We start from the raw sequence: 19,525 nt of genomic DNA on the forward strand, positions 1-19,525 counted from the left end.
GACCCTGCTCTGCCTTCCTGCTGCCTCGGGGTTTGGGGAGGCTCTCTGGGGACCCAGCCTGCTCCATGGAGCCATGGACATTAATCTAGCCAGGAGAGGGAAAGCCCAGCTCTGCTGGGGGGACACACCAGGACACTGCTCCCAGGGGCTGTGGTTCCTGCCTGTCAGTGCTTTGGCCTCTGGAGTTTGGTGGTGCCAGCAGAGGTGATTTATCAGTGTCCACCCTGTGGGAAGTTGCAGCCCCCTGCTCTTGGCTGTGAGCTGCCAGCCCCCCCTCCTCCCATCCCAACGATGAGAGGCAGAACCTGTCCCTCTCTCCCCTTCTCAGGTGAAATGGCAGCAATTCAGTGCTGCCTGTGCAGGGAGGAGCTGCTGTGCTTTGTGCTGCTGCTGCAGGGATGCTGGTGCCACCAGCTGGTGACAGTCACCTTGCTCCCACAGCAGAGGTGGCCAGCCCAGGTGCCAGCAGCGATGCTCTGGCTCAGAGCCTGTCCCTGCTCTGGCTGCTGGCACCTTGCAAATGGGGCATTGCCCCAGTGACCTGGCTGTGCATTGTCCCCAGGCTGTGTCACACGGGAGGTGATGTCTTTTGAAGAGCTGTTTCTTGTCACCTGGGGACTGACAGCTTTTGAAAAGCTGTTTCTGGCTCTCCCCCTCCCTGTAGCCACCAAAACCAGCTGCACATTAAATCCATCCAATCCATCCCCTTGGCACTGGTGCCATCTGCCACTTCACCTCCTTCCTGGGAAATCTGGGATGGGGCTGGGCTTTGTGGCAGCTCTACCTTGGCCTCCTCCAGATGAGGAACACTTTGTTTCCTGTCATGCCAATATCAAGATTAAAGGTTTTTCTCAGCCATTGAGGGGTGGAGCTTTCCCCAGTGTCCATCTTGTGCCTGCAGCTCTAAGGAGAAACATTGTACTCTCCCACATCCCCTCAAACATCCAGGGAAATCTGGGCATGCTGCAGGCATGGCAGCTCCTGGGGAGCTGCAGTGATGTGTCTGTGTTGCTAAGCTCTACACAAATGGGCTCTGTCTGCTCCTCTCCCACCCTGGTTGCAAAAGGGAGAGGTCTTGAGTTCAAGCCTCAGCTTTGTACCCCTGGATCATCTTAACCCAGCAATCAAAGCAGTGAATTGAAGCAAAAATTGAAGCAGGGTTCATTCAGCCCTGTACAAAGCAAGAATTTCCTGCTGAGCCTGGCCTAAGGCAGCGCCAGCAGCTGCTGCTGGCTGTGAATCAGCTGGAGCCTCCCTGCATCTGGGCTGGTCCAGGGCAGGGGCACTGGGCTGTGCTGAGCCAGCCAAGCTCAGCAGCTCATCCCTGACTGCCCTGGATTTGGACACATCTCCTAAAATCCTTCTTCTCTCTGTGCTGGGCCCAAAGTGGCTTTGCCCCTGTGGCAGGGGGATCCAAGGGGTGGAAGGGAGCAGAGCCAGGTGCTCAGGCGTGGTGGGAGGCTCAGGGAGATGCTTTGAAAGCTGGGGTGAAACCATAACCACGGTTCCTCTCGGAGCCAGGAGGGGACAGAGCCCCAGATAAATGTTTATGATGCTCCCAGGCACATCTGACCAAAAGCCTTGTGTCCCCCAGCCCCAGCTGGAGCCCCAGGGAGAGGAGAGGGGGGGGTGTCTGTCCCAGCCCTGCAGGGATGGCTCATCTGCCTCGGGCTGGTTATTATTAGCCCAGCCGTGACCCCGCAGCTATGCTGGGTACCGGCAGCTGCTGAAACTGTGACTCACTGTCCCCTGCGTCACCCACCCTGCCCCTCACCTTGCTGCTGGCACCTTGCCGGCCGGGCAGCGCCAGGGAGGGCTCTGGGGGAACTTGGGGGGTCCCCAGGGCAAGCATTGCTGGACAGGTGTGGGGGATAAGGGGAGGATGAGAAGGAGGAGGGACAGAGGCTGCAGCTGCGCCTGTTTTTCCCCTCTGCAGCCGCACGATGTAATAATCTTTGAATGCCCCATTTCCACTTAATCTGAAGGCGCGGTCCCGGCCCCTTGGGAAGGGGGAGGAATCTCCTCCCACGCAGGAGGGAGCGGGCAGCCGCTCCCCTTGGCAAACACGGGAGAGGGAGCGGCGCTGGGGGGCTCCCGCTCCCTGCCCCCGTCCCGAGGGCTTGGAAGGGCTACGAGAGATGAGGAAATGTCAGCGTGGGGTGGGCCCAGAGCTGAAAAGGCTCCCGCGCCCCTGCCGCTGGGTGGGACCGTTCACCTGAACGCTGCGTTTGGGTTGGTTCGGGTGTGATGCTCCGCAGCGCTTCCCTGCCCGCGGGGTAGGGCTGGCGGCACCCGAACCAGTCGGGCACGGGCTCGCCCCTGGCTCCGGGGCCCTGGTGGGCACACGGCGTCCGCAGGGAGCTGAGTGTTGGTGGGGCGAGTGGGGGTCCAGGGTGACTCCGGGCCTGGCTGCCCCCATAGCGCCAACAAAGACTGTGAGTCCTGCCAGTCCATCCTGGAACATCGCCCCAGTGCCTCCTCTGCCTCAGTTTCCCCTTTCACATGACTGTCCTGTGCCCTGACTCCCCGCAGGTGCCTCGGGGGTCCCGCAGGACGGTTCCCAGCGGGGTTGGGACCAGCGGGTGACTCGGGGTGCTCAGCTGTCCCCTCTGCCCGCGGGCTCTGGCCGGGCCGGCAGAGCCGGTGCAGGAATGCGGGGCTGGGAGGGTCCGGCTCCGGGACAGGCGGTCCCTGCTGCGGGGGCACTGGGGGCAGCTCGTCCCCTCGGCAGTGGGACGGGGTGAGCCGAGCGGGACAGCGCATCCAGCAGCACCAGGAGGACGCCATGGAGCTGCCGTGGGTGCTGCTGGCGCTGGCTGGGACGGCAGCCGCGGACCTGGGTGACTCCCTGGGGACAGGGCAGAGGGGGACCGGGACCTGGGGGGGCTGCGAGGGGTTTGTGCCAGGGAGGGGTTATGGGGCTGGGCATGGCTGGGGGGTCCCAACCAGTGCTGGCACCTTGTGACATTCCCGTGCGCCAGCACCAGTGTGGATGCGGGCTCGGGCACTTGAGCAGTGCAGAACGGGGGTTTAGGATCCCCTTTTGGGGTATCACCCCTTGGGGCGTTCCCCTCGCTAACTGCCCCCTTCCCCAGCCCGGCTGCCCTACGTGCCCCAAGTGCCCCCCATGGCCCTGCTGGGCAAGGTCACCGCCACCACCTTCGCCCTGGAGAGGCCCCGCTGCGTCTTCGACGGCCACGCCGATGCTTCCGACGCCGTTTGGCTGGCGGTGGCCTTTGCCAACGGTGAGCACTCTCTGCTCCGGCCTCCGGCACGTCCCCCCCATGGCAGGGGACACGGGGACCCTCCCCGCAGCCGCTCACCCATCACCTGTGCCACACAGCCTCAGCCACCTTCAGAAACCCGCAGTGCCGGGCTGAGGTGCCCCCGTACCAGCAGCTGCTCGCTGCCCGCTCCTACATGACCCTGGAGACGGCGGCGGCCGCGTATTCGTGCTCGGCAGCGAGCCCGGCCGTGCTGCGGGTCGGGGGTGACACGGCGTGCAGGGACCAGCACAGACAGGACCCCTGCAATGGGCCCCTGCCCTCCCCGGGACCCTACAGGTAAGGCCAGGAGCCCCAAATCCCGGCTGGGGAGACTCGCCTGGAGCCGGGGATTGTTCGCCCCCCCGGTATCAGCCCCGTCCCCACGGCAGGGTGAAGTTCCTGCTGATGGGCTGCCGCGGCCCCAAAGCGGAGACGCGCTGGTCCGAGCCCATCCTCCTGCGCACAGGTACTGCTGGCGCTGCCACCCCCGCGCCGCGGGTCCCCTGCACCTCCTGGCTGGGGTGGTGGCACCAGCATCAGCCCTGTGCCATCACCCCAAAAGCTGCGGGGAGAAGCGATCCCCGAGCCCGCATCCACCCCACATCCCTCATCCCGCCTCCTCCCAGCCCTCAGCCCGAGCACCATCGAGGCTGCTCCCGCTCGCCGTGGCAGCGCCCTGGTGGTGATCGCCTCCATCCTGGCCAGCCTGGGGGCCGCGCTGGCCGCCGCCGTGCTCGGAGCCCTGGGGTACGGGGGGTACGGGGGGTACAGGGGGTGGGAGTGTCCGCAGGGGCCTCAGGAGAAGACCCAAAATCGGCAACCCCATCAGCAATGGAATGATGATCTTTTTAACGTTGAAAAAGCCTTTTTATTCCTAAATTGGGGCTTTGCCGTAGTTTGCAGGAGAAAAGGCTCCTTGGGGGTGGCTGGTGCAGAGCCCCACAGACCCCAGTTGATGCCTCTGTTTCTGTGTCCCCGCAGGGCCAAGGTGTGGGGCTCCCTGTGCCACCGGGGCTTGGGGAGCGGCGCCTTCATCCGCAGATCCTACAGGACCCACCACATCCCCCCGGCCCTGCCCCAGCCCCCGGCCCCCGGCTGCAGCCCCCCGGGGCTGGGCCCCTCTGCCCCCCAGCCCCCGGCTCCGTGTCAGAGAACCATGGAACAGTTTGGGTTGGACGGGACCATGAAGGGACCACCTCGTTCCAACCCCCCTGCCACAGGCGGGGACAGCTTCCACTAGACATGAGCTGTCCTGACAAGTAAAATCTGATTTTCCATCTGCAGCTGTGTCCTCCTGATCTTTGGCCACGCGGGGTGGGACTGTGAAGGTGGGGGACCTCAAAGACCACTTGGGGCTCTGGCTTGGTGGCACTTGGCGTCAGTTTGGGTGACATTTGCTGCCACGGGTGGGTCCGGATGCCACGGGCGCATCCCCACGGGACATCCCCTCCAGCCGGGTGACGCCGTCACCCACCCATGCCACAAACGCAGCGGTTCTCAGCACGCCTCACCGGCGGGCGCTCAAACATAACAAAAGCTGCCGGGGAAACGAGCCCAACCTGTTTGCCACGGGGCTGCGGCCGCTGCAGGAATGTGGGCGGATGGTGACCACAGGCGGCTCCCAGGGGACGCGGAGCCGCAGCAGCTCCCGCACTCCCGCCCTCGGCACCGCGGCGCCCGCACCATGATCCCGCTGCTGCTCCTGCTCCTGCTCCTGCCCGCCGCACACGGCATCGGTGAGTCCGGCAACAGCACCGGGACGGGCTCGGGACTGCCCTGGGCACCGCGGGGATCCCCCGTGCTCAGGCACCAGAACCCGATGAGCCTGGAGGTGTGGGGCAGCTGGTGCCCCCTTTTCTGGGTCCTGTTCTGGGTGCCGGTCTCTGGTGTCTGATGTTGGTTGACTGGCACAGTGTGGGCTCCCACTTGAGGCCACCAGGGCTCCCCTGAAGCTGAAGGCATAGGGCAGCTGATGCCCCCCGCTCTGGGTGCCATCCCAAGTGTCCCTGGTGTCACCCACTCTGCTCCTCCGGGTGTTCCCCCGCGGCCGGGAGCACGGAGTGGTTTTGCTTCCTCTTTTAATGCAACACGTGTCTGAGCCCACACTGGGGGTGCGAGGTGAGGGGGGGCCCCACTGCCGAGATCCCAGGTCTCAGCTGCCTCCTGCCCCTGTCCCTGCCCCTGTGCCTGTCCCCCTGTCCCTGCTCCTGTCCCCACCCCAAGCCCGGCACCGCCGCTGCCGGTCAGAGCCTCGGTGCCGGGGCTGCAGCGGGGGATCCACGCCCTCCACCGCAACCCCTCGGCTTCCCCCCGCAGTCGAGGTGGGGCCCAGGCCAGCCCTGACCCTGGAGAAGCTGGAGGGGGTGACAACCGCCTCCACCTTCGTGCTGGACCAGCCCCGCTGCACCTTCGAAAGCTACGGCAATGCCGTCATCTGGCTTGTGGTGGCCCTGGACAAGGGTAGGTGGGAGCAGCCCAGGGCAGGGGGCGTGTGGGGGTCCCTGTACCCCCCACCAAGTCCCTCCTCACCCCCATCCCCATCCCCATCTCCATCCCCAACCCTGCAGAAATATCCAACTTCAACAACAGCGCGGGGCCGGGGACTCCCGAGACCGCATTCCAGAGCTTCCCTGGGTCCGTCAGTGCCTACATGACCCTCAACGCCACCCTGGACAGCTACCCCTGCCCCAAACCCGCCGGGGACATCACGGTGCTGCGGGTGGGCAGCGAGACCAGCTGTGCCAAGGATGCATCGAGACCCACGTGCAATGGGCCCCTGCCCGGCCCCGGGCCCTACCGGTGAGCCTGCCCTGGGACCTGCCCCCCTCCAGGGCTGCCGGCAGCCCCCGGCCCACGGCACCGTGGCCAACCTCCCTTTCCATCTCAGGGTGAAGTTCCTCGCCCTGGAGGGCTCTGTGCCCGTGGCCGAGACACCCTGGTCGAAGCCAATCATGCTGAGGACAGGTACTGGAGCTTGTCCTGCCCCCACAGGGGGGATATGGGGCGCTCCTGGGCCTGTGGGGCGCTCCCAGGGGGCTGAATGCTGAGCAGCAGTGGTTTGGGGTGAGGGGAAACTGAGGCAGGGCTCTGCCGCGGGTGTCACCCGTGCACGGTGTGATGGCACGTGGGGTGGACACCCACGAGCACACGGTCACCCAGCCAGACCCCTGAGCCCCTCCGGGCTGTGTGTCCCTCCATCCCGCCATCCTGCTCCCTCTCCTGCTCTCTCCCCAGCCAAATCCCCCAGCAGCATCCCCACGGCAGGCAGCGGGCACAGCGCGGGCATGATCGCCATCACCGCCATCCTCTCCATCCTGCTCGCCATCCTCCTGGCCGCGCTGGTGGCCACGCTCGTCTTCTGCGGGTGAGTGCCACCCCCTGGGCGCGCTGGGCAGGGTGACACCGGGTGTCAGAGGGTGACACCGCCATCCCTCGGTCCCCACCCTCACCCCTCACCCCGCCTTCCCTCCCCAGCTCGGACTCGTGCGGCAGCAGCACCTTCAGCAAGCCGGAGTCGGTGACGGTGCGGCGCTACAACACCCACCACGTCTATGACCAGCCGGCCGCCCGGCTCTGAGCCCCCGCCGCCCCTCCCGCGTGTCCCCGTGCGGGGTAAATGTCACCCGCAGCTCCCTCCCCGTGCTGACACCGGCCCGCCGCCCTGGGGACACCCGCAGCGGGACATTAAAGGCTTTTCCCGTGCTTTGTGCCCGGCTATGCCGCCTGTTTGTGACCCTCGGAAAGCCCCAGGGTCCCCCGTGCCCCACTGTGAGCCCCAGCGCTCACAGAGCTCCTGCGCAGAGCAGGGCGCGGCCGGGGATGCTCACAGTGGAGCCGCTGCCACACCCAGCTGGGCCATCGGTGCCACCTGTGCCCCCTTGGGATGGGGGAAATTCCCCTGGGTGCAGGGCAGCGAGGGGAGCCCGACCCCAGCCCTGGTGCTGGGGTGAGGGGCACGGAAATGCCCCGGGAGGGAGGGGCGGCTGTGGGGGGTGCTCCTCCAACCCCTTTAATCCCACAATGATCTTCCCTGACCGAGCCCAGAGCAGGGGCTCCTGCAGCCCGAAACGACCCAACCCAGCCCGGGTGCAGCTCGGGGTCCTCTGGGAGCCAGGAGAGCCCAAAAGGGAAGCGGCACCCCGGGGTGTCTGATCCTGCACCGGGGGTGGTTCTGAGCCCGATCTGGGGGACGTGGGGCTGATCCTACCCCGGGGATGTCCCTAATCCCGATCTGGGGATGTGGGGCTGATCCTGCACTGGTTAGGGGCGGGCTGGGGTGGGGAGGGGAGGCTGATCCTGTACCAGGGCTGGAAGGGACCAGATCCATCATTCCAGCGGGATTTGGGTCTCTGGTGCTGATCTCAGGGCTGGGAGTGCCCTGATCCTGCAGCCCGGGCAGGATGAGACCCCGCTGGGGCTGGAGATGATCCCGTGGTGGGTGGAGCCGGGGCAGGTGTGTGTGAATACACCTGTACACATCATGTGCAAGGCCAGGTGTGTGTGTGAATACACCTGTACACATCGTATACCGGGCCAGGTGTGTGTGAATACATCATACACATCATGTACAAGGCCAGGTGTGTGTGAATACACCTGTGCACATCACACACAAACATTACCAGCCCCGTTTCTCCCCGCAGGCGCCACGCCAAGGGCAGCATCACCCTGACCCCCCCGGCCGGTCACAGCGCCCTTCGGGGCTGTGCTTGTGCTGCCCGGGGGGGGTGTTAGCAACCTGCCCCCCCCGCTGCCGGAGCCGCCTCCGTGGAGCCCGGCCAAGGGAAATCGAGCAAATCCAGCGATTAACTCCTGCCGAGAGCAGCGTGGGAGCAGCGGAGCGATGGTTCCATCCGGCAATCGCGGGTCCTCTCCGCCCCACACCCCGTAAATAAAACAATGCTTCACCTGCAAAGGGCTCCGGGGGGTGTCACCTGTGTCACCTGCCACCCGTGTGTCTCTGGAGGTGGCACATGCGTCCCCCACCGCCTGTGGGGCTGGGGATGGCGCATGGAGAGGCTCGTGGGGTGGTGGCGGGGACGGCACCTTGTCCCCTTGCTGTCCCCTGTGCGGGGGAGGCAGAGGGGCAGCGCGGCAGGAACAGAGCGGTGTGTTCACAGCGTGTTCCCAGCGTGTCCCCGCAGCGTCCCCACAATGTCCCCGCGGCGGAAATGCCAAGGACCCTCTCGGCCGGCACAGCCCTGAGCCCCAGCTGTGGGTGCCGGCCGAGTCCCCGAGCCCGGGTGGGTCTCGCCATGGGGGGGTTCCCCGGCCCTCCGCTGCTCTTTAGGGAGCCAAGCGCCCAGAAATGCCGCCTGTCCTCGGGTGCTCTGCAGTACTTTAAAAACAAACAAAAACCGGGTTAAAAATCAGTAAAACGTTGGAGGCTTGGGGTGCAGAGCAGCACTGCACCCCCCGAGTTCGGGGGTACGGAGGGGTCCGGTGTGGGTTTGGTCCTATCCAGGCGGGCGCTGGGCTGGGCAGGCTGGGGCTGAACTGCCCTGGAGCTGCGGGCGGTGCCGGGGGCTGACAGGACCGAGGGGGCCGAGGGGACAGCGGGGACACAGCGAGGGGACAGAGCGGGGGCACAGCGGGGACTCGGCGGGTGGACCGAGGGGACAGCGGGGACACAGAGGGGGGACAGCGGGGACAGCGGGGACACAGAGCAGGTACAGAGCGGGGGGGCCGAGGGGACACAGCGGGGACAGAGCGGGACCGAGGGGGCCGAGGGGACACAGCGGGGACACACCGGGGGGACCCCGCGGGACCCCGGCAGCGCGGGGAACCCGGCCCCGCCCACCTGCGCAGGCCACACCCCCTGGCCGACAGCCGATAGCATCACCCAATGGGCGCGGCGGATGCGCCCCAGGCAACGCCCCTTTCCCCGCCCCCGCGCGCTGATTGGTGGCCGCCGGCGCCGGCCCGCACATGGGCGCTGTGCGCGGGGCCGCGGGTTCGAGGCCGCGCTCGGCGCCGTTTGGCTCCGCTCGGCTCCGCTCGGCTCCGCTGCCCGCCCGCCATGGCCCGGCGCAGCGCCCTCTCCATCCGCATCGTGGAGGGCAGGAACCTGCCCGCCAAGGACATGTGAGTGTCCCCGCGGAGGCCGGGAGAGCTTCGGGGCGGGGGCATCCCCAGGGACTCGCCGCTTTCCCAGGGGGGCTGCGGGGTGTCCCCCCAACAGGTCCCTGATGGGGACACCACCCTCGGGGTGGCCTTGGAGCCTCCTCCCTGCTTCGGGGGCTTGCCCAGAATGGTTTGGGGGCCCCCCAGCCATGCATGAGGTTTAGGGGCTCAGCCCCAGGTGGGTTTAGGATCCCCTTTTGGGGTGTCACCCCTTGGGGTGTTCCCTCCGGGGTGGCTTTGGAGTCGCCCTGCATTGAGGATTCCCCCCAGGGTGGCTTTAGGGTCCCCCCCAGCAGTGTGTTTACTTTGGGGGTTCCCTTCAGGGTGGATTTGGGGTACCCCTCCAGCAGTGCACCTACTTTGGAGGTTCCCCATAGGGTGGCTTTGGAATCCCCCTTGCTTTGGAGGTTCCTCCAGGATGGCTTTGCTGTTTCCTTGCTTTGGGGGTTCCCCCAGTGCTGCTTTGGGGGTTCCCTTCAGGACATTTTTGTGTGCCCCCAGCAGTTCTTGGCGCTTTGGGGGCTCCCTCAGCAGGGCTGTGATTTGGGGACACCCCCCGGGATGGGGTTGAGGTTTCCCCCCGTGCTGTGGGATGCCCCCAGCCGTGTTTTGGGTACCCCAAGCAGCGCTCCCACTTTGGGGGCTCCCCCTGGGGTGCCACGGGGCAGGGCTGTCCCCACCAAGAGGGACCCTCGCAGGGACCCCCGGACGCGCAGCAGGACTCGTTACATCCGTCCCCAAAGGAGCAGGGGCTGCCCCAGGGCTGTGTCCCCGACCCCGGCTCCATCGCACCTGGCTGAGGTCCGGGGGCAACCCTTGGCTCGGGATTTCCCTCCCAGAAATTCCCGGTGCTCGCTCTCCTCATCGCTCTGGTCCTTATGGGGCGGGATGTGGGGACAGCACCGGGGTGGCCCCAGCCGCCACCAAGGCAGCGGGAAGCTGCTGAGGAGCGCTCGACAGCCGGAAAACCAGCAAAAATCCCTGCAGCCGTCATGGAAAAAGAGGATAAACAAGGAAAGAAACATGACTTTTTTTTTTTTTTTTTCTTTTTTTAAATCCCGTGTGTCAGGGCCTGATTTTTAAATCCCTTGGCACAACTCCCGCCGGAGCTTGACCCAGCACGGGCGGGCTCTGGGTTTTGGGAGGTTCTGGCTTTTGGGAGCGCCTGGAGCGGAGCTTTCCGGACCGGTGCCTTTGGGACGTGGCGCTGGGCTGGGACAGCGGGGAGGGAAACCCGAGCGCGACCTTGGCCGTGGCTGCCCCGGCCCCCTCCCCGCTGCCCCGGGGGATCCGGTTCCCTGCCCTGGCACCGCTCTTGGGATCGCTGCTTTCCTCCGGGGAGTTCCCTCCGCGGGGTGTCCCCAGCTCAGAGCCTGCTGGCAGCAGCCAGGGGTGATGGAGCACCCCCAAATCCCCGGGGGGAACCCCCAGATCCCACAGGATTTGTCTTAGGGAGTTACGGGAGCCCCCCCAGCTGAGGCTCCCAAATCTTCCCCCTGTCTTTATCCCAGGAAAGCAAGGGAAAGGGTCTGCCTGATTTTTTTGAGTGGCTTTTAATTTTTAAATTTGCTTTATTTAGTATCGAATTTTTATTGTGACGTTTACTTTCTTTTATTTGAATTTCTGCTTTATTATTTATTTATTTTATTGGATTATTTTAATGTTACGATAATAAATAACGCAAACATTTTTTAATCTTTAATTTATTCAATCTATTCTATTTTTATTTCAGTATTTTCACTTAACTTTTTATTTCATTATTTTTAAAATTATTTTTTATTTCATTTTTGCCCTTTTTCCTTTTTTTTTCACTTATTTGTTATTAATTTCTTCAGTTACTATTCCTTGTTTTATTTTATTTTATTCTTTTATTTTATTCTTTTATTTTATTCTTTTATTTTATTCTTTTATTTTATTCTTTTATTTTATTCTTTTATTTTATTCTTTTATTTTATTCTTTTATTTTATTCTTTTATTTTTTCTTTTATTTTTTCTTTTAATTTTTCTTTTAATTTTTCTTTTAATTTTTCTTTTATTTTTCCTTATTTTTTAAATTTTTTATTCATTTTTTCTTTTTAAATTTTTTTTCTACTTTAATTCTCTTTGATGTTTATTTCTATTTTTCTTTTCTTTTTTTCTTCTATTTTCCTTCAATTCCTCATTCTATTTTTTCTTTCAGTTTTAGTTCTTTTTTTTTTTTTTAATTTATTTATTCTCACCACCCCTCAGGGCAGACCAGCTCTGCTGCCTCCACCAGTTAATTTTTAATTCCATGCCTCCGCGGCTCTGCTGCCGGAGGGGTGGCTGCGGGTTCCTTCCCCCTTCTCCCAGTCCTGTCTGGGCTCATTTCCTCTTTCCAAAGCCCTTCCCCTTTCCAGCTCCTTCCCCGCACGCAGCGCGGTGCCCCAGCCAGCCCCGCACCCACCGCGCCACCAATCCCTCGGTGACATCCCGGGACAGGGATGCTGCGCGGGCGGAGCCTTTGGAGAGGGGATTTCTCCTCACTCGGGCACCTCCCGCAGCCCATCCTGTGTTTGGATGCCTGGAACACGCCGTGCCCGGGTGGCTTCCCGGCGCTCTGGATGTCGCCACGGTGGGGACAAGGGTTTGCCGCTGTCACCGCTGTCACCGCGCGTTGCCGGGCGCAGCTGGAGCGGGCAGCAGCTGCTGCCTTTCCGCCTGCCCGCTCCCGGCATCGCCCGTGGTTTGCACAAGGCAGGAAATGTCAGCGAGGGGCTCTGCTGGATGGCATTTCACCCGCGGCTCTCCTTAGAAATCCTCTCCTTAAAAATCCTCTCTTTAAAAACCCTCTCGGCAGGGCTGGCATGGAGCGGGAGCGGCTCTTGGCACCCTGCTGCATTCCAGCCCCGCGGGGCCGCAGGGGTGGAAGCGCCTGGGAGCGGGGATGTTGTTGTGGTACCCGGGATGCACAGCCCGGAGAAATCCCTGCTGCAGTGTTAGCGGGGCAGGGAGCCCCACAAAGCCTTCCAGCTCCCTCCAGCCTCTTTGGAACCCCCCAAAACCCCTTTCAGTCCCCTTCCAATTCCTTTTGATTTCCCCAAAACCCCTTTTGATTCCCCTCAAAACTATTTCATTTCCCTCCAACCCTTTTTGAATCCCCCAAAACCCCTTTTAGTCCCCTTCAAAACCCTTTCGGTCCCTTCCAACTCCTTTTGAACCCCCCAAAACCCCTTTCAGTCCCCTTCAAAGCCCTTTCAGTCCCCTCCAATTCCTTTTGATTCCCCCCAAACCCCTTTCAGTCCCCCAAAACCCTTCCAGTCCCCTCCACCCCTTTTTGATTCCCCCAAAACCCCTTTCAGTCCCCCCAAACCCTTTCAGTCCCTTCCAACTCCTTCAGTCCCCCCAAAAACCCTTTGGATTCCAAAGAAAATTCTTTCAGTTTTCCCCAAAGCCCTTTCAATCCCCCCCAGCAGCTGCCTCTCAGCCTCCCTGGATTTGGGATGTGGAAATCACTCGATGCCTGGGGTCCCCCCAGCTGTGCACCCTCCCTTTCCCCAGGACACTGCCTGAAGGTGCCCCTGGAGTTGGTGTTGATGAGTTCTCCATGCTCCAAGCTGCTCTGTGCCAGTGGGATGGGAGCCACAACCTTTCCATGACCTTGGCCACCCCCCAGGTCCTGGCTCCTCTGTCCCTGGCTGGAGTCCCCACCCCTGACTCTCTTTCTGATGAAGCATGGCAATAAGCTGTAAAACTGTGATTATTTTTTGGCAAGCATGACTCAGGTTGTCCCCAGGGAGGAAGCACGGTCAAAGCATGGTGGTGGCTGCCCTTCACACCCTCTGCATCCCCGGGGGTGTCCCTAGGGTTGTCCCCATCCCTGTGGGAGTGTTGGGGGTCTGGTGACACCCTGGGGCTGGAGGAGGCTGCTGTGGCCTCACTCCTGGTGGGTGAAATTTGGCTGCAGGTGCCTGAAGCTGTTTTGGGGAAAGGGTGGGGTTTGTTTGCTCCTTGCCTTCCTGCGTGGAAGAGGAAAAGCCACTTCTGGCACCGGTGGGACACAGCGGCCGGACATGGTCAGGGAGGAGTGTCCCCGGTCTGGAGGCCAGGCCAGGGTCACCCTGTGCAGGCAGCTGTGGCCAAGTGCCCCCGTGGAAGCCTCTGGCAGCCTCTGCTCCCCAGCCTCACCCTCAGGGCTTGGGCTCTGCAAGGCTCTGTGGGGGCTGCCAGGGCTGGAGGCTTTGGTCACCCACGGCCAGGAGAGTCCTGTGGGCTGGGTGGTGGCCAGGCTGTGGCTGGTGGCACTGACAGAGCTGTCCCTTGTCCTTCCAGCACAGGGAGCAGTGACCCCTACTGCATCGTGAAGATCGACGATGAGGCCATCATCAGGTGGGTGGCCCAGCTCCCTGGCTGTCCCTAAAACTGCTGGAGCCCCAAACCTTGCTCCTGGCAGGTGTCTCCATCTGCTGCAGGCACATTATTGTTATGATTATTGTTAAGATCATTATTTATTATTATTTATCATTCATTATTATTATTCCCTGCTTTGGGCTGAGGTGCTCCTGCAGACACAGCAGTGTCAGCAGCTCATGGCCCCCTCCCCTCTACCCCACCCCTGTGTCACAAGACAGGACAAGGACAGGGACAGAGACTCATATCTGCCCCAGCCAGGTTCCAAACTCTGGGTGCTGCCCCTAGCCGTGTGTCCCCAAAAGCTGGGAAGGTCCTAGGGCTAGAGAGTACCCCTGAGAGGGAGCCCTATCCCCCATGTCACCAGTGCCACCTGCCCCACAGGACTGCCACGGTGTGGAAGACACTGTCCCCGTTCTGGGGGGAGGAATATGAGGTGCAGCTCCAGCCTGGCTTCCACAGCATCTCCATCTACGTCATGGATGAGGATGCCCTCAGGTGTGCTGGGGGCTGGGCTTGGGGACTCTGTTGGTGGCTGTGGCTCCCTGCATGCCCTCAGGTGTGCTGGGGGCTCTGCCTGGGGGCTCCGTTGGTGGCTTTGGCTCCCTGCATGCTCAGCCTGGTGCTAACACCAGAGAATCCACACCTGGCCATGCTGCCCTGGCCTTTGGGACACAGATGGGTGAAGTTATCTCCCAAGGATATTGTCCAGCTGGCAGCAGAGGGTGGCTGATGTGCTCCATGGGGACAGACACACCATGGTGGCCCCTGTCCAGGATCCCCCAAAGTGGGGGCTGTCCTACCTGGGGACCAATCCCATGCCATGTCCTGCTTCCCACTTTTGTTTTCCAGCCGTGATGACATCATTGGGAAGGTCTGCATCACCCGGGACATGCTGGCAGAGCACCCCAAGGGTAGGGGAAAGGTGGCTGGGGGGTCCCAGGAGGGACCCACCCTTTGGACAGGCTGGTCCTGAGGGGTTCCCCAATGACCCCTTTGTGGGGATTGCCCCTTTTCCCACAGGATACAGCGGCTGGATGAGCCTCAGCGAGGTGGACCCTGATGAGGAGGTGCAGGGGGAGATCCACCTGCGGGTGGAGGTGCTGGGCAGCCAGGGCAGCCGGCGGCTGCGCTGCTCCGTGCTGGAGGCCAGGTGAGAGGGGACACGAGGGTGACAGAGCTGTGTGTGCAGCTAGGACATGCGTGCTGCTCCATGACTCAGTTTCCCTGATGTATCTGGTCCTTTGGGTGCAGAGCACCCTCCTCATCACCCAGCAGGTGCTGGGGCAGCGTCTACCTCATCTGCAGGTTTTTGGGACATATATCTTGAGATTCCCTGAGAGGGGAGGGGGTGTCATGGGTGCATGTAGGTATTTTGGGAGGTTGCTGGTAAATTCCCCCTCTTCTTGGCAGGGATTTGGCCAGGAAGGACCGGAATGGTGCCTCCGACCCCTTTGTCCGCCTGCGCTACAATGGGAAGACACAGGAGAGCACCGTGAGTGCGGCTGCGGCCATGCCCAGCCTGCCAGGGCTGCAGAGGGAATCCACCCACGGGGAAACCTGGAGCCATCCCTGTCCCCCAGCGTCCCCAGCCTGGTGTCCCTGAGGGACAGACCCACCCAGCAAAAGGGACAAAGCTGTTGCCTTTGCAGGTGGTCAAGAAATCCTGTTACCCTCGCTGGAACGAGACCTTTGAGTTTGAGCTGGCCGAGCCTGCTGGGGAGAAGCTCTGTGTGGAGGTGTGGGACTGGGACCTCGTCGGCAGGAATGACTTCTTGGGCAAGGTGAGCCCCAAACCCTTCCAGTGCTGCCAAGGATCCTGCCCAGCTGCACACCCAGCCCTCTCCTGCCTTCCCCTCCCAGGTGGTGTTCAGCGTGCAGGGGCTGGAGGCGGCCGGGCAGGAGGAGGGGTGGTTCAGGCTGTGGCCAGACAAATCCAAGCCGATAGAGGATGAGTGAGTTTTGGCACAGGGTGTTGGGGTGGGCTCAGGGTGGCCCCAGTGCCCTCAGGGGCATTAAGGAGGGGGACTTTCCTGGGAGCATCATCACTTTGGAGGGGTAGCCTGGGGTGTTGGGCCACCTCCTGCTGGGTGAAGTATCCATCCATCCATCCATCCATCCATCCATCCATCTGTATGTCCATCCATCCATCATCCATCCCTCCATCCATGCCCCCACCCACGCACCCTCCCTGTGCTCCTGCAGGCGCCGGGGCAGCCTGGGCTCGCTGCAGCTGCAGGTGAAGCTTCGGGATGAGACGGTTCTTCCCTCCCACTGCTACCAGCCCCTGGTGCAGCTCCTGTGCCAGGAGGTGAAGTCGGGGCGCCAGGTGAGGGGTCCATGCCCAGCCCTGCTGGAGCACCCACATTTCCCAGCTCTGTGCCTGCCTTGGGCTGCCACGTTATGGTGCCTCTTCCCTCCAGGATGGCCAAGTGCACCTGGTCACCCTCCTGGACGAAACCACCACGGCCGAGTGCCGGCAGGAGGTCGCCATCAACTTGGTCAAACTCTTCCTGGGCCAGGGGCTGGTCAAGGAGTTCCTGGACCTGCTCTTTGAGCTGGAGTTGGCCAAGCCCTGTAAGGCTGGAATGGGAAGTGGACCTGGAGGCTTCCTTATCATCTCCTGGGGCTGCAAAACCTCCAGGGCTTTTTGTGGGGAATTTTTGGGAGTGATGGTTGAGACTCAGCCATCACAATGTGGAATCTGTTGGGCTCATGCCAGCAGTTCATGGGCTGAGGTTGGTGGAGGAGCAGGTGGTCTGAGGTTAGGAAATCCCCATGAGCCCCATGGAAATGGCCAGGGGGGCAGGGCACAGCCTCTGGGAATGACCCCCATGACTGCAGCTGCGGGTGCTGCCCCGTGGGGTGCCAAGTGACAGGGAAAGGAGAAACCAGAGGAAGTTGTGACACCAAGTGCATGGGGGAGTCTGTTTTTCCCTTTGGGACGGCTAACTCTATGGTAAGCAGTTAATGTTTCCTGGGGAGGGAATCCCCAGGAAACATCCCTGGAAACATCCCTGAGGGCTTGGGGATTGACCAAAGAGAGAGAGTTCATGGGATGCTACATGCAGCTGCCCAGGGCTGACCTGTGGCCATCCCCCAGGCCATGGCCCCTCTCCTGTTTTGCAGGTGAGCCGAACACTCTGTTCCGGAGCAACTCTCTGGCCTCGAAGTCCATGGAGTCCTTCCTCAAGGTGCCACACCACCCAAAACCTGCTCTTCCCAGGTCATCCTGCCCCTGGGCTGTTCCAGGGGAAGAACTGGGAGGGCTGCTGTGCCTGTGCCTTCCCCTGGGGGTGGGATGCTGGACAAAACCCACTGGGTGACCCCGGGGGTGTCGGGTGCCAAATCTGCAGCCCACCCCTGTCCCCTGTGTGGTCCCTCGGCAGGTGACAGGGATGCCATACCTGCACTTTGTCCTGGGCCCCATCATCACCCGCGTGTTCGAGGAGAAGAAATACGTGGAGCTGGACCCCGGCAAGGTGGAGATCAAAGACGTCGGGTAAGGGGCTCGTGGGGTGGCAGGGCAGGGCTGGCCCCAGCGCTGGGGGTGACAGTGGCGGTGCCCGCAGGTGCTCGGGGCTGCACCGGGTGCAGACGGAGGGCGAGGTGATAGAGCAGGGCCGACAGCACCTCCAGTCCTACCTGGGCGAGCTCCTGGACGCCATCGTCAGGTCGGCCCCGGCGTGTCCGCCCCTGATCCGCGCCGCGTTCCGCCAGCTCTTCCAGCGCGTCGGGGAGCGCTTCCCGGAGCACCAGGTGGGGATGGAGCGGGGTCAAACAGGGACATCCCCAAGGGACAGCGCTCTCTGGGTGTGGTGCCCCTCTTGGGCAAGCAGCAGCCCCGGCCACCGGTGCATCGCTGTTTGTGGGGCTGTCCCACGCTGGGAGAGACCCTCACGTGTGTTCCGCACCCCCTCGGTGGTCACAGCACGCCAAATTTGTGGCTGTCACCAGCTTCCTGTGCCTGCGCTTCTTCTCGCCGGCCGTGATGACCCCCAAGCTGTTCCAGCTGAGGGCCACACACGCGGACGCTCGGACCAGCCGCACGCTGCTGCTGCTGGCCAAGGTGCGACACCGGGGCTGGGCTTTGGGGTGCCCGGCTGGCTCTCGCTGGGGCCAGCCGGGTGTCCCGGGGGTGACGCTGCCACTGCCGGGGTCCCCAGGCCATCCAGCTGGTCGGGAACATGGAGCCGGCGGCCGGGCGCGCCAAAGAGACGTGGCTGTCGCCGCTGCTGCCCGCCCTGCAGCAGGGCACCGCCCGCATGAGGGACTTCATCACCCGCCTGGTGGGCACGGAGGAGGAGCAGGGCGAGGAAGAGGGTGAGGGGCGGCCCCCGCCGGCCGTGCTGAAGGAGGGGCTGCTCCTTGTGCACAAGACACGGGGCAAGGGGCCGCTGCTCGCTGCTGCCGCCGGTAAGAAGCTCCATTTCTGCCTCACCGGAGAGTCCCTGAGCTTCGGCAAGAGCCCCGGAGCGGAGGTACGGGCATGCTGGGGGGGCGGGGGGCGGCAGCAGGGTGGCGCTGACCCCCTGTGTCCCCTGTGTGTGTGTGTCTCTTCCATCAGCGTATCGGTGCCATCGCCCTGGGCGACATCCTGGCGGCCGAGAAGGTGGAGGAGAAGAGCTTCGGCAGCTCGCACGTCATGCAGGTGGTCTACCTGGCCTCGGGCGGGCAGCAGGAGACGGCCTACCTGCAGTGCAAGGTGCGGCGGGGACAGCCCGAGCGGTGGGGACAGCCCGGGCGCTGGCACTGCCCGGGGTCGCTCTGAGTGTCCCCAACCCCGCAGTGTGTCAACGAGCTGAACCAGTGGCTGTCAGCCCTGCGCAAGGTGTGCGGCAACAACCCCCGGGTGCTCCGCTCCTACCACCCCGGTGTGTTCCGCGGGGACAAGTGGAGCTGCTGCCACCAGCGCGACAGGACAGGTACAGGGAGGTGGCCCCGGGGGCGTGCTGGGGTGTCCCCACGTGCGGTGACACTGCTGTTCCGCAGGGCTGGGATGCGACCGGACCCGGCACGGCGTCACCCTGCAGGACTGGAGTGACCCGCTGGAGCCCGCGGTGGAGGCTCAGCGCCTCTTCCAGCACCTGCAGGGCCTCCGGAACACCCTCAGGTGAGCCCTGCCCCGGGACCCCCACACGGCCCCGGCAGCCCCTTCCCCTCCTGCCACGGGCCCGGCCCTCTCCTCTCCCCAGGGACAAATACTGGGAGCTGCTGGAGCCGGAGCACGGCCAGAACGGACCCCGGGGTGAAGGTGGGTGAGGCTTTGGGGTCCTGCTGGGGATGGGAGCTGTCCCCAGGGGTCACAGGGGGCTGTGGTGGCTGGGGTGACCCCAGGGACTGTGGTGATTCGAGGTGACCCCAGGGGCTGTGGTGGCTGGGGTGACCCCAGAGGAGCTGTGGTGGTAGGGATGACCCCAGGGAAGCTGTGGTGGCTGGAGTGACCCCACAGGAGCTGTGGTGGTTGGGGTGACCCCAGGGGTTGTGGTGGCTGGGGTGACCCCAGGGGAACTGTGGTGGCGGGGGTGGCCCCAGGGCACTGCGGGCTGTCACTGTCGCTCCGTGTCCCGCAGACGCTGCCCTGCCTGAGGGGCTGAGCCGGCTGCTGGCGGTGCTGGCGGAGCTGGAGCGCTGCCACGGGCGGGCGCAGCCCCCGCGGTCCCCGGCCCCGGTGCTGCTGCAGCTGCAGACGTGAGGGCCCGGCCGCGGGAGCCCTGGCAATAAAGGCACTTTGTACCCACCCTCAGCCTGTCCGTGTGTCTGCTGGCCGT

The 19,525-nt window shown here is 63.1% G+C and overlaps 2 protein-coding genes across 4 annotated transcripts; both read left to right on the top strand.

Annotated features, from left to right (window-relative positions):
* The first annotated feature begins 2,785 nt into the window (after positions 1-2,785).
* On the top strand, positions 2,786-6,903 carry LOC139599846 (uncharacterized). Its single transcript, XM_071447517.1, has 12 exons — positions 2,786-2,840; positions 3,096-3,245; positions 3,344-3,563; positions 3,656-3,732; positions 3,893-4,022; positions 4,248-4,404; positions 4,804-5,002; positions 5,583-5,726; positions 5,834-6,065; positions 6,154-6,230; positions 6,501-6,630; positions 6,741-6,903. The coding sequence occupies exons 1-12, from the start codon at positions 2,786-2,788 to the stop codon at positions 6,841-6,843; spliced, it is 1,674 nt and encodes a 557-aa protein (XP_071303618.1). The 3' UTR covers positions 6,844-6,903.
* A 2,315-nt stretch (positions 6,904-9,218) lies between these two features.
* LOC139600040 (ras GTPase-activating protein 4-like) lies at positions 9,219-19,495 on the top strand. Of its 3 annotated transcripts, none has more exons than XR_011682400.1 (20): positions 9,219-9,347; positions 13,677-13,733; positions 14,139-14,252; positions 14,607-14,668; positions 14,778-14,907; positions 15,168-15,249; positions 15,407-15,538; positions 15,618-15,709; positions 15,960-16,083; positions 16,178-16,331; positions 16,884-16,948; positions 17,144-17,256; positions 17,327-17,513; positions 17,686-17,823; positions 17,921-18,235; positions 18,322-18,459; positions 18,544-18,679; positions 18,747-18,867; positions 18,950-19,096; positions 19,152-19,285. XR_011682400.1 is itself a non-coding variant. In XM_071447899.1 (20 exons), the coding sequence occupies exons 1-20, from the start codon at positions 9,283-9,285 to the stop codon at positions 19,447-19,449; spliced, it is 2,406 nt and encodes an 801-aa protein (XP_071304000.1). In that variant the 5' UTR covers positions 9,219-9,282; the 3' UTR covers positions 19,450-19,495. The 3 variants fall into 3 exon arrangements, 1 of the variants encoding a protein (XP_071304000.1); XR_011682399.1 differs by having other exon boundaries at positions 19,181-19,276; XM_071447899.1 differs by lacking the exon at positions 19,152-19,285 and adding an exon at positions 19,328-19,495 and having other exon boundaries at positions 18,950-19,008.
* The last annotated feature ends 30 nt before the right edge of the window (positions 19,496-19,525 follow it).

This window comes from Agelaius tricolor, unplaced genomic scaffold, assembly GCF_023055355.1.
Source record: "Agelaius tricolor isolate 1412-34295 unplaced genomic scaffold, bAgeTri1.0.p SCAF_25, whole genome shotgun sequence".
Classification (NCBI taxonomy): Eukaryota; Metazoa; Chordata; class Aves; order Passeriformes; family Icteridae; genus Agelaius; species Agelaius tricolor.

What these genes read in the sequence shown, in the direction of transcription:
- LOC139600040 (XM_071447899.1), top strand. Translation starts at nt 9,283, where the DNA reads ATGGCCCGGCGCAGCGCCCTCTCCATCCGCATCGTGGAGGGCAGGAAC. An exon ending in GTGGAGATCAAAGACGTCGG is followed by an intron (nt 17,257 to 17,326) that starts GTAAGGGGCTCG and finishes CGGTGCCCGCAG; the next exon opens with GTGCTCGGGGCTGCACCGGG. An exon ending in CGCTGCTGCTGCTGGCCAAG is followed by an intron (nt 17,824 to 17,920) that starts GTGCGACACCGG and finishes CGGGGTCCCCAG; the next exon opens with GCCATCCAGCTGGTCGGGAA.
- LOC139599846 (XM_071447517.1), top strand. Translation starts at nt 2,786, where the DNA reads ATGGAGCTGCCGTGGGTGCTGCTGGCGCTGGCTGGGACGGCAGCCGCG. An exon ending in GACGGCAGCCGCGGACCTGG is followed by an intron (nt 2,841 to 3,095) that starts GTGACTCCCTGG and finishes CCCCTTCCCCAG; the next exon opens with CCCGGCTGCCCTACGTGCCC. An exon ending in GCCAATCATGCTGAGGACAG is followed by an intron (nt 6,231 to 6,500) that starts GTACTGGAGCTT and finishes CTCTCTCCCCAG; the next exon opens with CCAAATCCCCCAGCAGCATC.